The sequence below is a fragment of the Cydia pomonella genome, chromosome 22 (assembly GCF_033807575.1).
Source record: "Cydia pomonella isolate Wapato2018A chromosome 22, ilCydPomo1, whole genome shotgun sequence".
Taxonomy (NCBI): Eukaryota; Metazoa; Arthropoda; class Insecta; order Lepidoptera; family Tortricidae; genus Cydia; species Cydia pomonella.
Genome location: NC_084724.1, coordinates 12,937,705 through 12,960,061, shown reverse-complemented (window position 1 = coordinate 12,960,061; position 22,357 = coordinate 12,937,705). Strand labels below are relative to the sequence as shown.

Genomic DNA, 22,357 nt, shown 5'->3' with positions numbered 1-22,357 from the left:
ATGGGCTGGACATGTAGCCAGGCTGTCTGAGTCGCGCTGGACCTTGCAAGGGAGGGGACCTGCAGGCAAACGACGCTCCGGCAAACCAAACAGTCGTTGGACTCATGACATAATTAAATAAAATAGTTGGTAAAAACTGGAAATATATAGCTGAGATAGATGGAAGTCCTTGGAGGAGGCCTTCACCCGATGAGGGGTTCTTGTCCGCTACAAATAGTTAATCATTTGTTATAAAAAATAATATGTTACTTAATATCTAAAAATTGACTGACCAAATAACAATCTTAATTAAAAGAAACTGACATACCTACTTAAATTATATAAACGCCGACTTAATATTACTGTAATGTAATCCTGGACTCGAAATAAAAGGCTTTTTTATTTTATTTATTTAGTTTTATTAAGACTAATAACAGCGTCTTATTATTATTTGGAGCCTGTCGTGTCCCACTGCTGGGCAAAGGCCTCCCCCCAATCTCTCCACTGATCTCTGTCGAGTGCCATGTCTGGCCACTCCTTCAAGAAGGAGTCCAGTTCATCCCGCCATCGCCGGTGAGGTCTGCCAGATCCCCGATTCGAGTTTTCGGGCTCCCACTCTGTAGTGACTTTGCCCCACAACTCATTCGGCATTCGGCAGACGTGACCAGCCCAATCCCATTTTAGCTTGGCCGCTTTCCGAGCTACATCGATGATTTGTGTCTTGGAGCGCAGCGTGGTGTTCCGGACTCGATCCACCAATTTGACACCTAATATGCTACGCTCCATAGCTCGTTGGCAAACTCCGAGTTTGGACTTCTGAGCTTTAGTCAAAGACCAAGTCTGTGCCCCGTAGGTTAGAACTGGGAGTATGCACATGTCCATGAGCTTCCGTTTGAGATATATCGGAAGATTACCTTTCATCAGGTGTTTCATGGACCAATAGCTCCTCCAGGCGTTTTCAATCCGTCTTTCGACCTCTTTTTCCTGACGCGCCTGGAAGGAGACTAATTGGCCCAAATAAATATACTCATGGACATATGCAATGTGTTCTCCATTTATCTCTATCCTACGTGGTTTGTTGTTAGTCATAAGCTTGGTCTTTGACATATTCATCTTCAGTCCAATCTCGAGGCTTGCGATGCTTAGTTCTTCAAGCATTTGTTGTAGCGTCTTAACTATGTATAATTTTATAGTAATTCACTCATAAAAAAGAATATAACTAAAGTAAAGAAACATATCTAAATACGAGTACATATATTTACAAATAATAACCGGCCAAGAGCATGTCGGGCCACGCTCAGTGTAGGGTTCCGTAGTTACTCTTCCGTCACAATAAGCTAAACTGGAGCTTAAAGTATAGTAAATTGTTAACCAAGGGATGAAACGGTACCTTTCACCCGAGTTAAACAAATAGGCTTTGCATACTCAGTACCTAATTAAAGTAAGTCTTTTTACTATGAAGGGAAAACTTTTTGCTATAACTCAAAAACAGCTAAACTGATCATGTCCGCTATAGTTTTCATTTAATGTCTTTCTTAAGCTCTACTTCCACGATTTTTTTTCATATTTTTTGGACCTATGGTTCAAAAGTTAGAGGGGGGGGGACACATTTTTTTTTTCTTTCGGAGCGATTATCTCCGAATATATTCACTTTATCAAAAAATGTTTCTCGAACACCCCTATTAGTTTTGAAAGACCTTTCCAACGATACCCCACACTCTAGGGTTAAAGCGAAAAAAAAATTCACCCCCACTTTACGTGTAGCGGAGGTACCCTAAAAAAAATTAAATTTTTAGATTTTTTTGTACGACTTTGTCGGGTTTATTGATTTATATAACCATGCCAAATTTCAGCTCTCTAGCACTAACGACCACGGAGCAAAGCCTCGGACAGACAGACAGACAGACAGACAGACAGACAGACAGACAGACAGACAGACAGACAGACAGACGGACATGGCGAAACTATAAGGGTTCCGTTTTATGCCATTTGGCTACGGAACCCTAAAAAAGGGGGCTAGCTCGTCGCCCGATGGTAGGGTGCCCAGAAGGCTGGTGGCATTACCGCGCTGTATGGCGATGCCAATTCGCTGGGCAAGGAAAGAACCAGCCCTCTGGTCACCCGTAGCATCAAACAAATGTTTAAATGAAAAATTTCTCAGACAAAATGGTTATTTAAACGAAAACTCCGGATGGCCGACGATATATCATCTCTATATGGCTTTTATGGGCACGACGCCTAAAGGCTAATTTATGAGGTTTTGCTATCTCAATATTTTATTTACTCTTTTATTACCATTAACTCTATAGTAACACAGCAGCTTTGTGTCAAACTTTGTTAAATATGGCATCACCGAGTCCTTGGACCTCTGGGATGTTTCTTACTTGATTCAGAACGGCTGGTGCTTTAAATAAATAAATAAATAAATAATAAATATTATAGGACATTATTACACAAATTGACTAAGTCCCACAGTAAGCTCAATAAGGCTTGTATTGTATGTACCTAGACAACGATATATATAATATATAATTATAAATACTTAAATACATAGAAAACACCCATGACTCAGAAACAAATATCCGTGTTCATTACACAAATATATGCTCTTACCAGGATTTGAACCCGGGACCATCAGCTTCATAGGCAGGGTCACTACCCACTAGGCCAGACCGGTCGTCAAGTCAAGGTCGGTGCTTTGATCTGAAGAAGAGTTTTAAATAGGGATTTTATTTTGTGAGGTAAATTTTTTTATACTTTATCGTCATTCGCTTTAGTAAGAAGGATTCAAGACATCAAGAAGACCTACTTATAAGGGGTCTCAGGAAGATATATCTGTATGTCTTCCTGACCCCTGGTCAGGGCGGGATTTCTGCCTAGGCCAACAAGGCCCAGGCCGTATGGCTCGGGCAACCTAGCAAAGGTTCTAAGATGGAGAAGCCCCCCTCCTCTAAATTCTAAGTGTCATACTAATTGCCTAGGAAACCTACGTCTCTTGATCCGGGTCCCTGCCCCCTGGTACAATTTTTTGTACATATTCCACAATCTGTCAACTTTTATCGTTAAGCTAAAGGTACCAAATTAAAAAAACAAAACAATTCCCTCTGGGTCTCAGGAGGATTAAAAGAGCAAAGGATAAGTGCGTTACTAATACAAATAGTTTACACGAGTAGAAACAAATAACAGCCTATTTCGTCGTGTGCCGACTCACAGCCGCACGTTCACGAACTTTACCGCCTTTTACGGAACACTGGACGTCGGTAACTAACCAACCGGACGGCGCTTAACGAGGTTTTGTAGCTGATGGAAACTGCGCACTGAGTTTGTTATAGTGGCAGAGTTCGTAGGGTAAATAGATTTTATGCTAAAACTAATCAAACCGGACAAGTGTGAGTCGGACTCGCTCGCCGAGGATTCCGTACTTTTTTAGTATTTGTTGTTATAGCGGCAACAGAAATACATCATCTGTGAAAATTTCAACTGTCTAATTGTCACGGTTCATGAGATTGTCTGTCTGTCTGTCCGTCTGTCACAGCCTGGTGACTGACGGACAGACAGACGGACGGACAGCGGAGTCTTAGTAATAGATTTCCGTTTTACACTTTGGGTAACCCTACAAAGCACGATATTATTACCACAAAACACAAATATATCTAACTCTCAAGACGTAATTTTGTCGACTACCTTATATGAACACCCGGGCCTAGTCAAGATGACAATAGGTCGCAGGGACACGAAAAGAAACGCTATCTGTCTCTATTGTACTAATATGGAAGAGCGATAGAGAGACAGTAGCCTTTCGTTTCGTTTTCTGCAAACAATTGTCATTTTGGCTAGGCCCTCAGTATAACTAACTGGCGCAATCTAAACTCTGACCTTCGAAACGAAACTAAAGCACCACCCGTCGTTTTCTCGCCAGATCTAATATAATTTTATAATTCAGCCTATATACGTCCCACTGCTGGGCACAGGCCTCGTCTCATGTGCGAGAGGGCTCGGGCTATAGTCCTCACGCTAGCCCAATGCGGATTGGGGACTTCACATACACCTTTGAATTTCTTTGCAGATGTATGCAGGTTTCCTCACGATGTTTTCCTTCGCCGAAAAGCTAGTGGTAAATATCAAATGATATTTCGTACATAAGTTCCGAAAAACTCATTGGTACGAGCCAGGATTCGAACCCGCGACCTCCGGATTGAAAGTCGGACGTCATATCCACTCGGCCACCACCGCTTCTATTTTGCTTCCAAAACATCTGGTAATTAAAGATGAGTAATAAAACAACTATACATTATCCAATGGATATTAGTACAGTTACATCCATACCAGTGTATATTTCCATTTCATTTCGAAGTCTGGTTTGTTATAATTGCTGCAGATTTCTACTGAACTTGCATATAGTATACTTCTTAGATTATATTAAAATTAATATGAAATTAATTAAACCAACTTAAACGTAGACGTGAGAGGTCGCGAGGTGGCGGTAGGCCCCCAAAGCCGAAATTCGCAAATTGCAGGGATCTTTCTCTTTTACTCTCACTAAGATGTAATTAGAGTGACAGGGAGAAATGCCGGCTATTGGCGAACTTCGATTTTCGCGGTTATAGCCCTGACACCGAGTGTATGACTGAACGTACAGTAAATACAAATATCTCGAAAATGAAATGGTTATCAACTTCGCGAATTAGATGATCGAAGACATTCCGTCTTAAGAAGATAGTGGAGGGCCCCGCGAAATCGGCGAAATCCCCTATTCACACAAACGTAGTACTCATTTTCCTCTCTGAATATGTCAATTATTAACCTTTTGACCGCCACCGTCAGCTATGGCCGACATCTGAAAGACTTGCCAAGGACGCCAACGACGGCTACAGCCGACAGTTTCGCCAATGCAATAGAGACTAACGCCGGACTCCGTAAAGTTCAATTTGGCTTAAATAATCGTGATCGCCTGCGTCCGGGGCACGGCATGTTCCTTCGCCGTCTGGCGTTCAAAAGGTTAAATTTTGATACAATTTGTTGTATCTCAATTGTTCTTTTTTCGAATTTTTAATTATTATAAGAGTTAGGAGCATTTAAAAATTTGCATGGAAACTGTTTTTCGCTCCTAATTTTTAAAATAATGCTATGGTTAATATATCAAATCATGTAACAATATTTTCCATTACATCAATATCCAGAGAGAAATAGTAAGCTTAAGCTTTTTAGCATTAGCATGTAGCGCATCGGGGATGTTCGTGACGGCGCGCGTGGACTGTTTTTATACTGCCATTCGTTCACGCGCAGCATCCCTGGTGCGCCAGGTGCGTGGCAGTCCCAACAGCATCCTACGAATGATAGCGGATAGTGTTGACTGTCCCTACTTGTCGCACTGTGAGGGATTGCATTCCCCCATCAGTGTTGTTTTATTTTAAATTAGTGTTTGCTGTACCTACTAACCCCTTAGTTTGTAAGTTCTACTAATAAAAATATGTGTCCATGTGTTACATGTAATAAAAATATTCATTCATTCATTAAGCCGCTTAAGGCAGATAGCTCCCACCAAACAGTTGACCGCCTGATTGGGTTGACACGTTCTCCAATACACAGCTAGCTACATTGCTTAATATCCTCGCAACCTCCTTCATAATTACAGACAAACTCTAAAACAACCTTGCCCCATTGAAAACAAGATTCCCTTTGGAATATCGAAAGAGAATTATATGAGTTTTGGAAAGTAACCGACCAATATGTTTCTCAAAGGCATATTGCGGACCTCAGGCTCTCCTTGCTACACTTTAAGGGTTAGATAGGGATAGAAATAGTAATTGAAGGAAGTACGGGCACGGGTTAGGCGAATGGTATAATAAAATCGGGAATAGTGCCTACATGAAATTTCCTCGCACGTTATTGAGAGCAAATATGGTTCAATATAGGGCAATTAATTAGTTCAATATGGATCGACTAGTTACGAATTGAATTTTCTCTCTCCCCTAGATGAGAGAGATGGGAATGAATGTGACAGTTTGTTTCATATTTAAACATCTATGACATGACTAGTCGCATTAGGTACTTATAAAATATTTATTTTACCCAATTAATTCTAATGAATCCCGGTACCTGGTGAAGAAAACTATTCTTCTTCCTCGCGTTGTCCCGGCATTTTGCCACGGCTCATGGATGCCTGGGGTCCGCTTGGGAACTAATCCCTAGAATTGGTCTAGGCACTATTTTTTACGAAAGCGACTGCCATCTGACCTTCCAACCCAGAGGGTAAACTAGGCCTTGTTGGGATTAGTCAGGTTTCCTCACGATGTTTTCTTACACCGAAAAGCGACTGGTGAATATCAAATGATATTTCGTACATAAGTCCCGAAAAACTCATTGATACGTGCCGGGGTTTGAACCCGCGACCTCTGAATTGCGAGTCGCACGCTCTTACCGCTAGGCCACCAGCGCTGGTGAAGAAAACTATAGTGTCTATAATATAGAAAATAGAAATAAACTAGGTTAGTCTTGTTGTCACTATGTTAATAACTATGAAATGATTTTTTTTAAACCCCCTACGCTAGATGCCATCATTTTGGAAAAGAGCTGATACTCTTCAAACTGCTGGATCGATTTCTATGAAACATTAGCAAGAAAATTCGCTTTTACCTAGAAAAGACGCATCGAAATCGACCCATCCGTTGGAGAGCTACGATGCCATAGACAGACATTCGGCCCGATTCTAAGAATGAGATACGATAACAATAAGTTCTGGTTTAGATAAGTTCTCATTTAGATATCGTTTGTATGTCGTATAATTGATAGAAGCAGCTCGATTCGGGCAACCAATGTCACTTTGACGTTAGAAATATCGTAGATAGAACTTATTGGGATCACAGATGGAAATAAACGTCAATTTTGACATGTCGTTTAGTTATCGATGTCTTAAAGATCTTTCCAAGTTCTTAAACGTGTCTTAATCATTCTTTGAATCGGGTCGATTGGCATTAAACATACAACACCCCTTTTTTGCGTCGGGGGTTAAAAACTATGTATTTTTGATATTTTGGAATGGTTAGGGAATATTTTGCACGAATTGCTTTAATTATCAGTATAAGAGTACTATCATTTATGTGGTAAAATACAATATTCATTTATTGCGCTATCGTACACAAACATGACAATGTATATTACATTGAATTTAATATTATATTATATTATTATTTATATAATTATTTAATTTGTATGATGAGTGTTTTATTTCCTGTTTTGTTTTCATTTCTGTACAACAAAGAGTTTTACTAATACTACTACTACATTAAAAATTTAACACTTCTGAACTATTACAATATTTAACATTAAAAAGTTTCTCTCTCAGAAAAATCAACTTCCATCCATAACATATCCATAATTTCAACGACTACGTCACGTGTCCGTCTTACGAATTTTCAATTTGTCGAACCTGTCGGTCACGTGACCTATCGCGAGTTTAACATTTTTTCCCCATCCCAAAAAGTGCACAGCGCCGCTAAAAAAGTTTTCACTTCAGAAATTACGTCAAAAAAAAACATTGCGTTCGGATAATGATCGAAAATAGATTAAGTTCGTCAAAGGTGACCATAGATAGTCACTTCCTAAAAATCCCATTTATCAAAATCTGGACGAAACGATAGCCATAGCGATCAAACCCGTCGACTAACCGTCACAGACTGTTCGCTCTAGTCAGCCGTTAGTCATTAGTCGTTAGTCGGCGCTGTGTTAATTAATTCTCGAATGCGATTAATCACGGGATGTCGGAGAACAAAGGTCATAGCAACTATGGGGCGTAGTGGAGTAGACAACAGTAGTCTTGTCAGTAATTATTCATAGAAAAAAAATGCACGAGTGGAACAAACGAAGTTAAGAAATAAAGTTAACACATACTGCTTTTCATATCACACATAGGGAAATCATTGTCATGTTCGTGATCGTGTGCGTATTCGTGAATGTGTTCGTGTCCATGTCATGTGACATTGCATCCAAATATAACTAAAGGGTCGTGACGGGTTTTTGTGACGGAAAAATCTTATACTTTTCGCTTAGTCCGTACTGTCCAATAAGGAACTTCGTTCCTAAAATGATGTAACATGTGATCGTAGTTCAGAAAATGGGAAAGACTTAATTAGAGGTAACACGGCTAGATGCAGTTTTTATGCATTTTAATGACGAATGCTCGTTTTAATGTAGAAGTTCGGGTGTTATACTGGCTTGATAAACGCAAATACTGCATTGCATCTCTTTTCTTCTTTCAGATTAGGAAGAAAAGAGGTATTATGGCTCGTCTACACGATGGCCCAGCGTAGGCCATTCCAAGGGACGCATTTATGCGTTAGAGGGAGCAAGTGATATTGCTATCTCATTACACTGCATAGCTGCGTCTCTTAGACTGGCGTACGATGGGCCATCGTGTAGAGGAGCCCGATAAAGTACGAAGAAAATCCCAGTTTCTGCCCATTTGGCCTTACATTCATCTCCAGAAGACCTGTTCGTAAGGCTAAATTAGACAAATGGACTGAGAGTGAAAATTTATTGAATTAAATAAATTAATTGAGAGATAGGGGCAGCGACCCCCGTGCCGGCTCTTTCCTGGTTCAGCAAATATCGCTAGCTGTGCAACGCGGCAATGCCGCTAGCATTTTTGGCACATTTAGAATTGGATCAGGTGACAGTCGGAACGGGACATAGGGCTTATTTCTAGTTATAATTTTTTATCAGAATGTCTTTTTATATTTCATAGTATAATATTTTATATTTTTTACATTAAAAAAAATGAAACGTTTTACGTAAAATAAATTCTATGGTACAAATTTTGACAACATGAATGTCAATGACGTATTAAAAAAAAAAATCGTTCCCGAGTTAGCTGAGTTTCATCGTTTTATTATTTAAGTATAATATATGTATTATCTCAGTATCCTCACTTGGCTAACATCAAATTAAGTACACAGCTATTATATTCCAACAGCATTAAGTATGTACTGTGTTTCTGTCTCCATTGTCTCATGGAGAGCCGCCGTGCTGTGACAAAATTCAATAAGTGTCACGGGCCGTCTTAATAAGGCGGTTCCAACTTTTTTAATAACGGAGATCGGGTAAAGTTACATTCAAATTTTAATCAAAGATCAAGGTTAATCTTGAAATATTGAAGCATCGGAGTAGTATAAAGTGCTTACAAATCTTATTAATCCACCAGGATATAATATAGGATAGATATAGTTAGTTTATAGATTATAATATTAGCATCTTAATCATAAGCATCAGTAATTTAAGACACAACGCGTAAAAGCTTTTATCTCTGACTGTACTTTTCTTTCAACAGGCAACTAGTACTCATCGAGACAATTCTAACAAACCCGAACACAATTAAGTAGGTTGCGTTGTTTTATTACAGTTCCTACCTCCTCCTGTCTCCCTCATTAGATCAGCTCGAGGGTACCATAATATTGCATTGTCGTCTTTGCGTGCAAAATTTCAATTGAGCCGGAATCCGGTAGGTGACTCAAATTTAACTCGCAAGATTTGATTACAGACAGACAATGGGGCAGGTGAATCTAAAAAAAAGCTTATAAAAATATACAGGATGATTCAGGAGACGTTAGCAGGATCAAGTCTCCATATTCGGTAAATTATCAGCAACTGTTTCGTACCAGTATTAACGTTAATTTAATTTTTACTGTTCAAAAAAAAAGAGTTTTATTTTATTTACGACATTTATGGTCACCCTCTTTGTTTTATCCATAATAAGTGACAAATTGAATGTCATCGGAGTCTGGTTACTTTTATAAAATCGTATCTCACTCAAGTGTGACATTTTATTTTCTTCATAATCAAAGTGCTGTCATAACGGTTAAAGAGGTTTTGTCTTTGTTAATTAAGTGTTGTAGGCTGTCCATGATTGTAGATAATCAAATTTGTCCTTAAGAAAAAGTTAGGTAAATAACAGATAAAAAGCGTGATTGTTTTACTTAAATATGATGGTGAACGATTCATTAACATTTACTGATTTTGTAGGCTTAGTCCAGCTCACGTCTCATGAATCACCCTGTAGTTTAGTGTAAATAAATACATCGGTTTTTTTCTTGAGTCGGTTTCATAACGATAGTATTTTTCCATTCCGCGCGAAGTTGGTGTCATCAATTGGCGAGAAGTCGCATAGGACCGAGAAAAGTTTCGCTGTCTTGTGTCGGAGGCCAAGTCTCATTTTGGGTCGCTGAGCCAACGGAGTAAGTGAGTAAATAAATACATACATACCTATAATCAACCTTAATTAGATAATGACAGCAAAATAATATATTGCAATACACAGAATAAGGATGTTTTGCAACACATATTCTCACTTTGGCTACAATACTAAGAACAAGAAACTTTTGCACGGTTATTCGACATAAATGTATAAAAAATCCTATAAAAAATTATGTCAACTAGATAGGCATCATTTATTAAATTCTAAAAACCTAAACAGAAAATAAGAACGACAATTCTTATTATTCTATTTACTCTCTCTCAGTTGCTTAAAGGTTAGCTGCAGGAGATCCCTTAAAGGGATAAGTTCGCCTTTGTACATATTTATTAAAATCATAACCTGTGGCGTAAGAAATATAAGCGAAAAGTATAAGATTTTTCCATCACAAAAACCCGTCACGACCGTTTAGTTATATTTGAATGCAATGTCACATGACATGGACACGAACACGAACACATACACGAATACGCACACGAACATGAACATAACAATGTTAATATACATTAATTGAATAAAATAAAATTATGACTACTTATAAAATAAAACTAAACCTACATAGAAAAAATAAAAATACCTAAACCAAATCCTGGCCTTTTATTTGTTTTGTACTTGTTTTGCGCAATAAAGTGTTTTACTGCTACTACTTAAATTTTGTAAGCACTGCAAATCTATGACTCACGTAAGTGGTATTTGGCATGAGGGTCTTGGACGACTGGTTCGCAGCGAACATGAGGCTGATGCCGCCCCACGCGTCGCGGAAAACAAACTCGTCACCTGTGGACAATCAGATGATATCTTAATGTAATTTTAACGATTGTTAGTGCCGCGGTAACAAGAACCGCTTGCCGCGTAAGTGAAGACATACTCAGAAGAGTCACGTAATCAATAATCAGTTACATTTAATCTTCAGACTCGTTTACAGGAGTGTTGAGATTATCCTATCTAAATACAGTTGACAATATGTAGGTACCTCGGCTAATAAATATACAATTCAGGTTGACCGGCTCCTACACTAGGCTCAGCCTGTCTCGTAGGCAACCCAGATACAAATGAGTTTGTACACAATAAAATTGATTCGTGAAGCCTATAAGAAGACGAACTACAATTTTTTTTTAAATTTTGATATAAATCAAGAAAAACGCCCTGAATTATCTTAAATTATTACATACATGGTGGTAAAGTCAGAAATATCGCATGTAATGGACGGCCGAGGCAAAGGCTTTCTTATTTACTGCCAGAGCTTTTATACTTGTTTGTATGTATACTATTTTTCTGCTCGACGGAGCAGGAAAGCAGCAACTTCGTTCATTAGGCTCCGTTTTCCTGGAATATACCTATGGATGAAGTAGTATTTTGTATGGAGATGGGCGCTATATGACGGCACCGCTATCTATATATATAAAGTTGTCACTTTCCGGCCGGACGGCAGAAATAGAAAATGTTCTGCAGTTGTAGTATTTTAGAACAATTTAGCCATCGTGATAAGCAAAATGGATGTGGAATGAACTGTCGCCTGCGGTATTTCTGGATCGATACGTTACCTTCAAACCTTCAAGAAAAGAGCGTACTCCCATCTTAACGGCCGGCAACGCACTTAAAACCTCTTTGGTGTTGCAGGTGTCCATAGGCGGCGGTAATTGCTTACCATCAGGTGATCCGTCTGCTCGTTTGCCTCCTCTATCATAAAAAGCAAATATATGTACTTACATCGCTGAATTCTCATATTGTAATTAACGTACGAGTACAACTTTATAGATCGAATTAACTTTATCAAAAATTGTAATTAGATATTTTACGGTAATTCGAATCATATCATACAGAGTGTAGTCAGTTGAGCATGTTGGTAATTAAGTAGGCAATTATGTTTATTGATCACGTTATGACGCGGACGTGACGCAGAGGCGGGGTTTGTGACCCTACAATGCAGGTTTCAGCGCAACCAATGTTATTAAAATGGCTGACAATTTCATGTGTTGTGGTGGCTGTTTGTCACACTGAAATGAAAATTATCAGTTTTATTTTATGACAAATAGGTATCTTACTAAAAGAAGATTTCATAATAAATTAATCTAAAATTATATAGTAATCGCATTTTCTTTATTTTTAAATTTCTCAATTTTTGTTCTTTTATATTTGTCATGTTTCCTGTAAGTCAGTTAATATTTTGTTTAAGGTTTGTATTTTTATTTTAATGTTTATGTTTCAAAGCTTTGATGAGCCATGCTGCTTGAAATAAATACAATACAATATGCGTAAAACAAGACACGGTCATTATTGTGTTCCTCAGATATAACATTATGACTCAAGCTGTTTTTTATTATTATTAATAAAGACTTAAATTTATCATTACAAGTTTAGCCTAATGCGATAGATAAGCGACAAACCAATAATCAGAGTTATTGACAATATAATTATAAACTAAACCTAATATTAACAATGCGGCCTTTGTGAGATCATTCAGAGAGCATGTAAATATGTCCAACTCCAGCGCAAGTTTATTGATAGTTCGAATGGCCCTCGTTAGCGGGGCTCCCTCAGCAGTTTTGTGCGAGCAGGGGGTACGGCCAGCAGCGGCGGCCGGCAGCGCTATACGTGCAGGACCCCGGGGTTACAAATCACCTCTCAGCACCCTAACTACATATGAAGCGAGGGCAAGTTCCCACCTCACCTCTAGCTTGTTACAGGCAACCATTCCCAGCATGAAGAGTGTGGGATACAGCAAGGGATACCCAGGATATACGTCATATAGTTTTAAGTAAAGGAGCCTAACAGATTCATTTTTAATGCGTTGTAGCCTAATGTTGTATTTAGCTTCGTGTGGACTCCAAATTACCACTTAACATTCAAGGTGACTCCTCAAGAGAGCCTCATACACTGCTCGTATAGCTGCGATGTTCGTGAAGTCCTTTGCTTGTCGCATCAAGAAACCGAGGTTACGAAATACTACTTTCAGACACCAATAACGTGATCACGAATTGAACACAGGGTTTTCCAGCATAGCATTTGGATTTGTTTGCTTATAATTCTAGGTCTTATAAACATATTAGAATACAATGTATTCCAAAACCTGTAATATGCAACTTATGATATATCTAAATTAACAGATTAACGTTTCAATGAGTTTAACTAATAAATTTGTCGCTTAATTTCAAATTCAAATGGATTTATCCATTCGATCCTCTGAGGAAATAATTACCCTAATACCTTTTCTTAATACCTAAATTGCATAATCTGACAGATGGATTTATCACAACAGTAGGCAAAACACAGTCAGACTGCCCATCCACTGAGACGAGATTTAGAGTTCAATAATGCTAAAAATACAATTATTAAAACACACGCAACGGTGTAACGAGTGGTCGTTTGGTAAATTTCGTTAATGGAGGCATGTACAACAGCAACACTCTTAACTATCCATCGGTGGACCTTATGCCTTCTGTAATAAGGTCCACCGTTGGACAGTTAACAGCGTGGGCGACGGTACGTCACCGATACTTATCGTTACACGTCACATCGCGTTCGTTTCTGATAAACGTAAATTGTATGCAGATTTCAGTTGGCTATTGTTAAGCTAACCTACTTATATTTTTGACCTCTAAGTAGTTATAGCGGTCAAGAAGTGTACAAGCTTACAGCGCGGCTTACGTGGGCGATGACTCGCGAATGCGACGCGGCGCGGCGGCCCAACGGCATTCGGAGATCGCCCACGGTGTAGGACACTTCCATTGGTATCAAAGGATTGAATTCACCCGCGCCGCTTCGCGTTCGCGAGTTATTCGCTCAGGTAAGACACTGCCTAAGACAAGTATAGCGGGCATACTATATATAATTATATATAAACGTAAGATCAATTTAATTCCTTATTTAAATAAGCATTTAAACTCCAGTGATTTTATTTTACGTATTGACGACTGGTCTTGCCTACGGGGTAGTGACCCTGCCTATGAAGCCGATGGTCCCGGATCCGATTCCCGGTATGGGCATGTATTTGTGTGATGAACACAGATATTTGTTCGTGAGTCATGGGTGTGTTAGTATGTATTTATCTATATACGTATGTATATAGTCGCCTAGTACCTATAGTACATCACAAGCTTTGCTTAGTTTGGGGCTAGGTCGATCTGTGTGAAAATTGTCCCCAAATATTTATTTAATTCTGTTTATACTTAATTTTAATAATAGTTTACAAGTTTTGTCATTTTACCTATCAGGTTTAATAAACATATATATAGTTATTAAACAAAACTTCATTTAGGTATTTATTTATATTAATTCCCATCTCACCATTACTCCCAGAGTAAAATGGTAAAGCTGTAGCTGTAGCAAATACACATTGCAAGCATAATTAACTTAACCACAAATAGTTGCTACATATACATCAATAAAGGTATTAAAGTAGTCCTTGACTATACGCAGAGGGCAAAAAACGAGCGGGCAATCAAATATTAATCCATACCATACGGTTCCAGCCGGGCAATTTGTGGCGACGCCAAAAAACCACCATTAATCCTCAATTTGTATTTAAATTCAATTTGTTACACAACTGCGACAGTAATAAAAAAAATCATGGGTATTTTTAATCCCCGACGCATAAAAGAGTATGAGATGATTGACGCCAACGCCAGTTTTTTTACGTAAAAGCGAATTTCCTTGTGGTAGTTATAACGTATGTTTGATAGAAATCGATCTAGCAGTTTGAAGAATATCAGCTCTTTTCATTGTTGAAGAAAAGAGCTGATTAGTAGTAAGGCATTTTAACATAAAATTATTTATTTTTAACACGCTTTTATTAGGTCGACCTGTACCTATGTAACTATGTAATGGAATCTAAGGTAACTAATTTAACCATCTTCCAAGGATCGTAGCATTCGTAGCGTCATGAAAATTGGCAGCTGTATGTAGTTCTGATGACAATACAATAATATGGTACTGTCGAACTGATCTGATGATGGAGCCGGAAGATATGAACTGGAACTTCATGATGGAACATCGTATCATAGCTGTGTTTGGATTTGTTAGGAAGTCTTGTCTTGTAATGAACTTTGACCACGATTAGGTTTCAAGGTCTGATGATGAAGCCGGAAGATAGGCACTGGCATTCCATGATGGAATATCGTATCATAGTCGTGTTTGCACTTGTGAGAAAAGTCACGTAATGAAATTTGAATACGATTAGGTTTCAAGGTTAATAAACGTGTTTTTCTAGTGTTTTTAAACTATTAATTTATTGGCATATAGCGTAGGGGTTTTTATTTATTTTTTAATTTAAGTTATTAGTATTGATGTCAACAGATTTTACTGGCTCAAAATTAATTTGAGGCTACCACAACCAAATGCGTCAGACAGATATTATGATATTCCTGCAATGTGACTGAAGTTTTTTTAATGGATATTTGAACTTAATCTAAAGCAGTTTTATGACCATGTTCTATCTTCAAATATAATTCGATAGCATGTTTCAACCCTGTCACTATTCAGCATTGTTAAATTATTGACTCGATAACAAAGTGAATGGCAGAACTGCCCATAAAACTGTTTACGGCGCTCATTTTACTCTAGTTCACAGTAAAACAAGCAACAATAGACCCTGCCAACAATAAGTTAAGGCTTCTATTGGCATGTTAGTTGAGTATGTTTTGAGCATTATCTTCTAGTGATTCGCTATCAGATGCCACAAACAAGTCGTTGAGAAGTTGGCATTCTAAATACGAAATGTTTTTCGGTTGCAAACGGAATGCCAAGGCTAAAATATCTGCAATATCTTATAAGCAAAACTTACAAACATTTGAGAGGTTATGTGATATTTTTTGACGCAACACGATGCTTATTCGTCAGTAAAATTTATTTTTGTTTAAATATGGCCTATTCTTGTGTCCTGTTATATCATCTTGTACAGGCATTTTATTAATAGGAGTACGTTATTTACTTTAATTTGCAAATATTTTTTATGTTATATTTTGGTAATAGTTCATTTGAAAATATTATAGCATGAAACAATCACATCAACACATCATCAAGATAATAAAAACATACTGCAACAAATAATCTTCTTCTTTATCCTCGCCTCATCCCGTTACGCGGGGTCGGCTTTCCTAATCTTGAGGCGCCACTTTGATCGCTGATAAGCGTCGTCACTGGACAGGCCCAACTCCTTCATATCTCTTCGGACATTCGTCAGCCAGGTAGTTACTGGCCTGCCCCTTCCTCCCTTTGCTGCAGCCATGGAGAGGCACTTCTTCACTACGTGATTTTCGGGTCTACGCATCACATGTCCGAACCACCTTAGTCTGGATTCCTTTAGCTTCTCGGTAACTGGTGCCACTTTGAAGGTGCCCCGAATGTATTCATTTCGGACTTTATCTTTAAGGGTAACTCCTCCTGCCCAACGAAGCATACGCATTTCAGTAGTGTGTAGTTTTTGCTCATGTATTTGCTTCGTAGCCCACGTTTCACTACCGTATAGTAGAACTAATATAATTCGATAGCATGTTTCAACCCTGTCACTATTCAGCATTGTTAAATTATTGACTCGATAACAAAGTGAATGGCAGAACTGCCCATAAAACTGTTTACGGCGCTCATTTTACTCTAGTTCACAGTAAAACAAGCAACAATAGACCCTGCCAACAATAAGTTAAGGCTTCTATTGGCATGTTAGTTGAGTATGTTTTGAGCATTATCTTCTAGTGATTCGCTATCAGATGCCACAAACAAGTCGTTGAGAAGTTGGCATTCTAAATACGAAATGTTTTTCGGTTGCAAACGGAATGCCAAGGCTAAAATATCTGCAATATCTTATAAGCAAAACTTACAAACATTTGAGAGGTTATGTGATATTTTTTGACGCAACACGATGCTTATTCGTCAGTAAAATTTATTTTTGTTTAAATATGGCCTATTCTTGTGTCCTGTTATATCATCTTGTACAGGCATTTTATTAATAGGAGTACGTTATTTACTTTAATTTGCAAATATTTTTTATGTTATATTTTGGTAATAGTTCATTTGAAAATATTATAGCATGAAACAATCACATCAACACATCATCAAGATAATAAAAACATACTGCAACAAATAATCTTCTTCTTTATCCTCGCCTCATCCCGTTACGCGGGGTCGGCTTTCCTAATCTTGAGGCGCCACTTTGATCGCTGATAAGCGTCGTCACTGGACAGGCCCAACTCCTTCATATCTCTTCGGACATTCGTCAGCCAGGTAGTTACTGGCCTGCCCCTTCCTCCCTTTGCTGCAGCCATGGAGAGGCACTTCTTCACTACGTGATTTTCGGGTCTACGCATCACATGTCCGAACCACCTTAGTCTGGATTCCTTTAGCTTCTCGGTAACTGGTGCCACTTTGAAGGTGCCCCGAATGTATTCATTTCGGACTTTATCTTTAAGGGTAACTCCTCCTGCCCAACGAAGCATACGCATTTCAGTAGTGTGTAGTTTTTGCTCATGTATTTGCTTCGTAGCCCACGTTTCACTACCGTATAGTAGAACTGGCCTAACGGCAGTTTTATATACCTTGCCTTTAGTTTTTATTGGCATTTTTGGGTCACACAAGACCCCTGTTAGTTCGCGCCATTTATTCCATCCAGATGTTATTCGATGCGTTATGTCGGCTGTAATCGTGCCATCCTCAGCAATAACAGAACCTAGGTATTTGAACTTGTTTACTCTTGGTAGGATTTCTCCATCAAGCTTCAGCTCAGTGTGTGTCGTGCTAGATTTGTCAGCGCTGAAGTTGAGCACCATATACTCGGTCTTGGTTCTACTTATGCGCAATCCGTTTGGCTCCAGAGATCGCCTCCAATGATCTAAACTATCCTGTGCTTCTTGTTCATTGTCTGATATCAGAGCCACGTCGTCAGCATACAATAAGTTCCACGGTAAGGGTTTCTGGATTCTCTCGGTGAGGTAATTCATGATGGTATTGAATAGTAAGGGGCTAAGAGCACTTCCCTGATGAACCCCAACTTCAATATCAAAGCTCTTTGACACACCTGCTGGGCTTCGAACGCTTGTCTGCACGTTGCGATACATGTCTGTTATAAGCTTTATGTATCGTTCAGGAACGTTTTGCGACCTTAAAGCCTGCCATATCAGCGTTCGTGGTACGCGGTCGAAAGCCTTTTCTAGGTCTATGAAGATCATCCACAATGTCTGTTTATTTTCACGAGCTTTTCTATTACCATATTAGTGATTCAACAAATAATACTTACTTAATTTTAATTTTCATTGTAAAATATAAAATTATTGCGAACTTTATGCGCTTATAAAATATCTAAAACTGCAGTAATTATTTAAACGATAAGGTTAGAGCGAACGCACGTGACATCACTTGAATTATTTTATTACCTGGGAGACAATTCAGCGAGTCTGACTAAGAAAACTGAATGCTAAGTTATGGTAATGGGGCAGGTCTAAATTAAATTCAACTATCTTTTGCATTCGCATTAATTCCGCTGAATTACGTTGGGCGTTGCAGAATGGAATATTAGCGACTACATTGTCATAATTATTTGGAAGAAATCCCTAGATATTAGTGATTCAAATGATTCCATGATTTAAACTGTGAATAATCTATGTATAAGAAATTGGACGTACGCGTATTGGAAACATTGTTTTGATATCTCGATGATATTATATCACGGAAATTAGCATAGAATGTACATTTACGTGCATGATTGCTATTTTTTATGGAAATATTCATAGGACTCTGCGACCTTTAACCTTCAAGCGACAAATGCAGGCCCTTCACCATCAACATAGACTCTTGGTTTATCCTGACTGCGCACGAGAAATAGCAATACACGCACACTTGTTCAAAGTCTTTATTGCAGATTGAAATCGCTGGTGCTACTGTACTCGAAGAACATCAATGAAGAACTTCAAACGAATTGGCGTTCAAAAAGTTGAAAAATTTATCGCAATTTCATGAAAATTTTACAAGAATTAAATAAAATTGAGTTTCATTTTTACCAAAAAATTATTAGGAGTTTCCGAAATTATACCATTCCATTAATCCTTCGCAACTAGGGAAATTATTCGACGGCACATGAGTACGCTGACAGCATCGAAAGCTATCCTAGCAAGAAAAACCAAAGCATGACGGTCAGCGCTGGCAATAAACGAACTTAAAGCGTATTCTTGTGGCTGAGACATAGCGTGTAGACGAACAGCCTCGCGTTGAAAACTAAAACGCTCATAAAAACAAACCGACACAGCATCTTTTCCATGCGATTAGAAAAGTTTCCCCATAAAGCGATATTTACGGCCCGAACTAGACTCGGATGGGATAGTTAACATAAATCAAGCCAGATGCGCTCAATGGATGCGGTTTGGCCTCCTCGATTTATGTCCCTTGGGAGCTATTTAAAGGCCCAATGGAACCAATGTTGCATTGAAATGGGATTGATATAGTGTTTCAATATTGAATTTAATAAACATCATTCTGACTGTCTGCCGACCTCAGCATAAAAAACTTAATATAAGTAACTAGGTATAATTATTTTACAAATATAACACCCCTCATAGGGGTAAGGATTAGAGTAGGGGATTAAGGATAGGGGTATAGGGATGAGGGGATATAGTCCTTATAGCCCCTAAGCCCTGATTGTACTAACTCTGAACCTCGGCTTAAAATTTATGGTTTGGCTGTTTTTTTTTGTCTTAGATATCAAAGCGTTGCATCAGAAGAATTGTCTCAAGCTGTCAAAAACAATCTCGAATACGCCGTCTGAGTGGCCCGGTTCGAACTCCACGCACGATTAGGTTTGCTTATTGACTGTCACCGCCATACGTCAGCTGAGTGGGGGGTGGGCGGCTTGTCGGAGGGGGAGTGGGACCACTTAGCCGCAAAATGAGTTATCCTAAAATGAAACATGTCGAATTCAATTTATTTGTAATATCGATAACGATTTCATTTGTTTTGGAATTGTTCAACAATTTTAAAGTTGAGAAATGGATGGAGCAAAAGAAACGTGCATGAATTGCAGCCAGTGATCCCGTGATATCTACCTACCTACCCCTTTCCGTAAAGGGTGTAAGCATTTATGTAAAAAAGTATATTTAGAATATAATGAATGACGAGTGTGAAAAGAAGGGGGAGGCCTTTTTTCAGCAGCGGAATACATTGTGAGCTTTTAGGTAATAAAAAAGTTTTTGGCCAAAAAAATCATTTTTGATACAAGTTTCACCGCTGACTGTACTTTTCGACAGGCAACTAGTACTATATCGAGGCAATTCTAAAAACCCCAAACTCAATTAATTTGCGTTGTTTTATCACTTAATTCCCATGACGACCCCTTGTCTCCATTATCTGATCAGCTCCGTGTTATCATAATATTACATTGTGATCCGATTTACATACATGTGTGTAAAATTTCAGCTCAGTCACTCATCAGGAAGTGATTCAAATTTAGCTTCCAAAATTTGACCCACACTAACAAACTAACATACTTACAGAGCAAGTTAAATAAAAACTAGAAAATAGTAAGAAATTACTTTGTACATGCTGTGAATAAATCGCTGTTTCAAAACCTTACAGGATTATCGGTTTTGATGGACCATTGTTGCGGCGATAAATCCCGTGACATTAAACATCAAAACTTGCGGTCGTCATGTCGTTGACTTTACTGCCGGATCATGTCGTTGACTATTATCGACCAGTTTGCATGCTCGTTTGTCATCGGATCGTGAATTTCCTTTGATTTTGCAGGCGCGGGCGAGTCGAGTTGTCGGTTCGACTAGAGTAACATGGCTGTTAGCTGTTGCCAATGGCTCTAAAAGCTCAAAAAAATATATGTGTTAGTTTTACGAGACTGTGCGGTGTCTTGAGGCAAATACTTTTTTGAATATTTTTAGAATCCTACCGACTGCGCCATGTAACGTTTACTAATAAACCATTCATTATGTTAACACTGATTTTATTAATATATTATATTAAACTAACTCCAAGAGACCACTTTCAATCAATTTACACAGTTGATTCAACTAACGTCTGTACTGAAAAGACGCCACTGGCTATTGGTTAATTTTAGACAGTCTGTAGTTGCACTCGGTTACAAGCATGCGACAAACATCGTTACAAATAGTAATGAGAGCTCTCGATTAAGACTGCTTGATTTAATCATGAATTACGATATGAAGGCTTAATTTCTCAGAAAAGACACGAGTTTCCGCAGAAGACCCAAGTCATTAAAAAGTTTATAAGAATTCAAATTTAATTAATTACATTGTGATACAGCGGGTTTATAAGAATTCAAATTTTATTATTTATAAGGTTTAAAAACTGAGACGAGTTTAAAACACGCGAACTCCAAAGACTATAACCTAATTAATATTGTGCGCCAATGCAAGATTGTGAGCGCTTTTCCTTCAACGAGCCATTGTATATGGGACACATTCTGTTAGAAATCTCCACACAAAATGTATATAATGGTTCACCCGAGCGTTAGCCTCGCTCGTATTTGGCGAGAGACTGGAATTACTCGTCAGATCGGAGTTTCTGACCCTTTTACTGTTAACGAGTTGCGGTTTCTCTATATCTTACCAAGTTGAGATATAGTTAAGTACCAACAGGAAGTTAAGTACAAGAAATGATAGAATTGTAACCACTGAAACATTTAGTATTATAATTGTATAGTTAAATAATATAAATTCAATAACAATAAATTAAAGATCTTTTATGTATTGCAAAATCGTATACGTACTGTATATACGCGCATAAACAAACAAATACCTTCTCATCAAAGTATATATCTTCATTTTGTCGGGAGTAGGTAATATATGATGTCCATTTTAAATTTGAACAAGTATCGTACCAAATGTGAATAAATACCGTGGTTTTCAGCAATCCAAATTTATTAAATGGTATACAATAGTATATTACTTAAGCAGTCAAGTAAGAAATGTCGGCTTTGCCTCGGCTGACAATTACATGTGATCGGAGGCTTATTTGCTGGCCTAGGTGTGTATAATAATTTTCTGTTCGGCGGAGCTAGAAAGCGGCAACATTAATTATCGCAGTGGGCCAAAAGTTGACGCTTTCCGGCCGGAGGGCAGAAAAAATATTTAAAACAAACTCATTCGTATTTAAGCTTCGTTTATACACGTAATAGTCCAA

At 38.3% G+C, this 22,357-nt stretch overlaps 1 protein-coding gene across 2 annotated transcripts in view; it reads right to left on the bottom strand.

Annotated features, from left to right (window-relative positions):
- The window catches only part of LOC133530242 (dipeptidyl aminopeptidase-like protein 6), a 238,466-nt gene that overhangs the window by 83,694 nt on the left and 132,415 nt on the right, over window positions 1–22,357 (bottom strand). For both annotated transcript variants that reach the window (XM_061868119.1, XM_061868120.1), the window contains exon 4: window positions 10,908–11,002. In XM_061868119.1, the coding sequence (XP_061724103.1) occupies window positions 10,908–11,002 (95 nt within the window). The remainder of the gene's footprint in view (window positions 1–10,907; window positions 11,003–22,357) is intronic.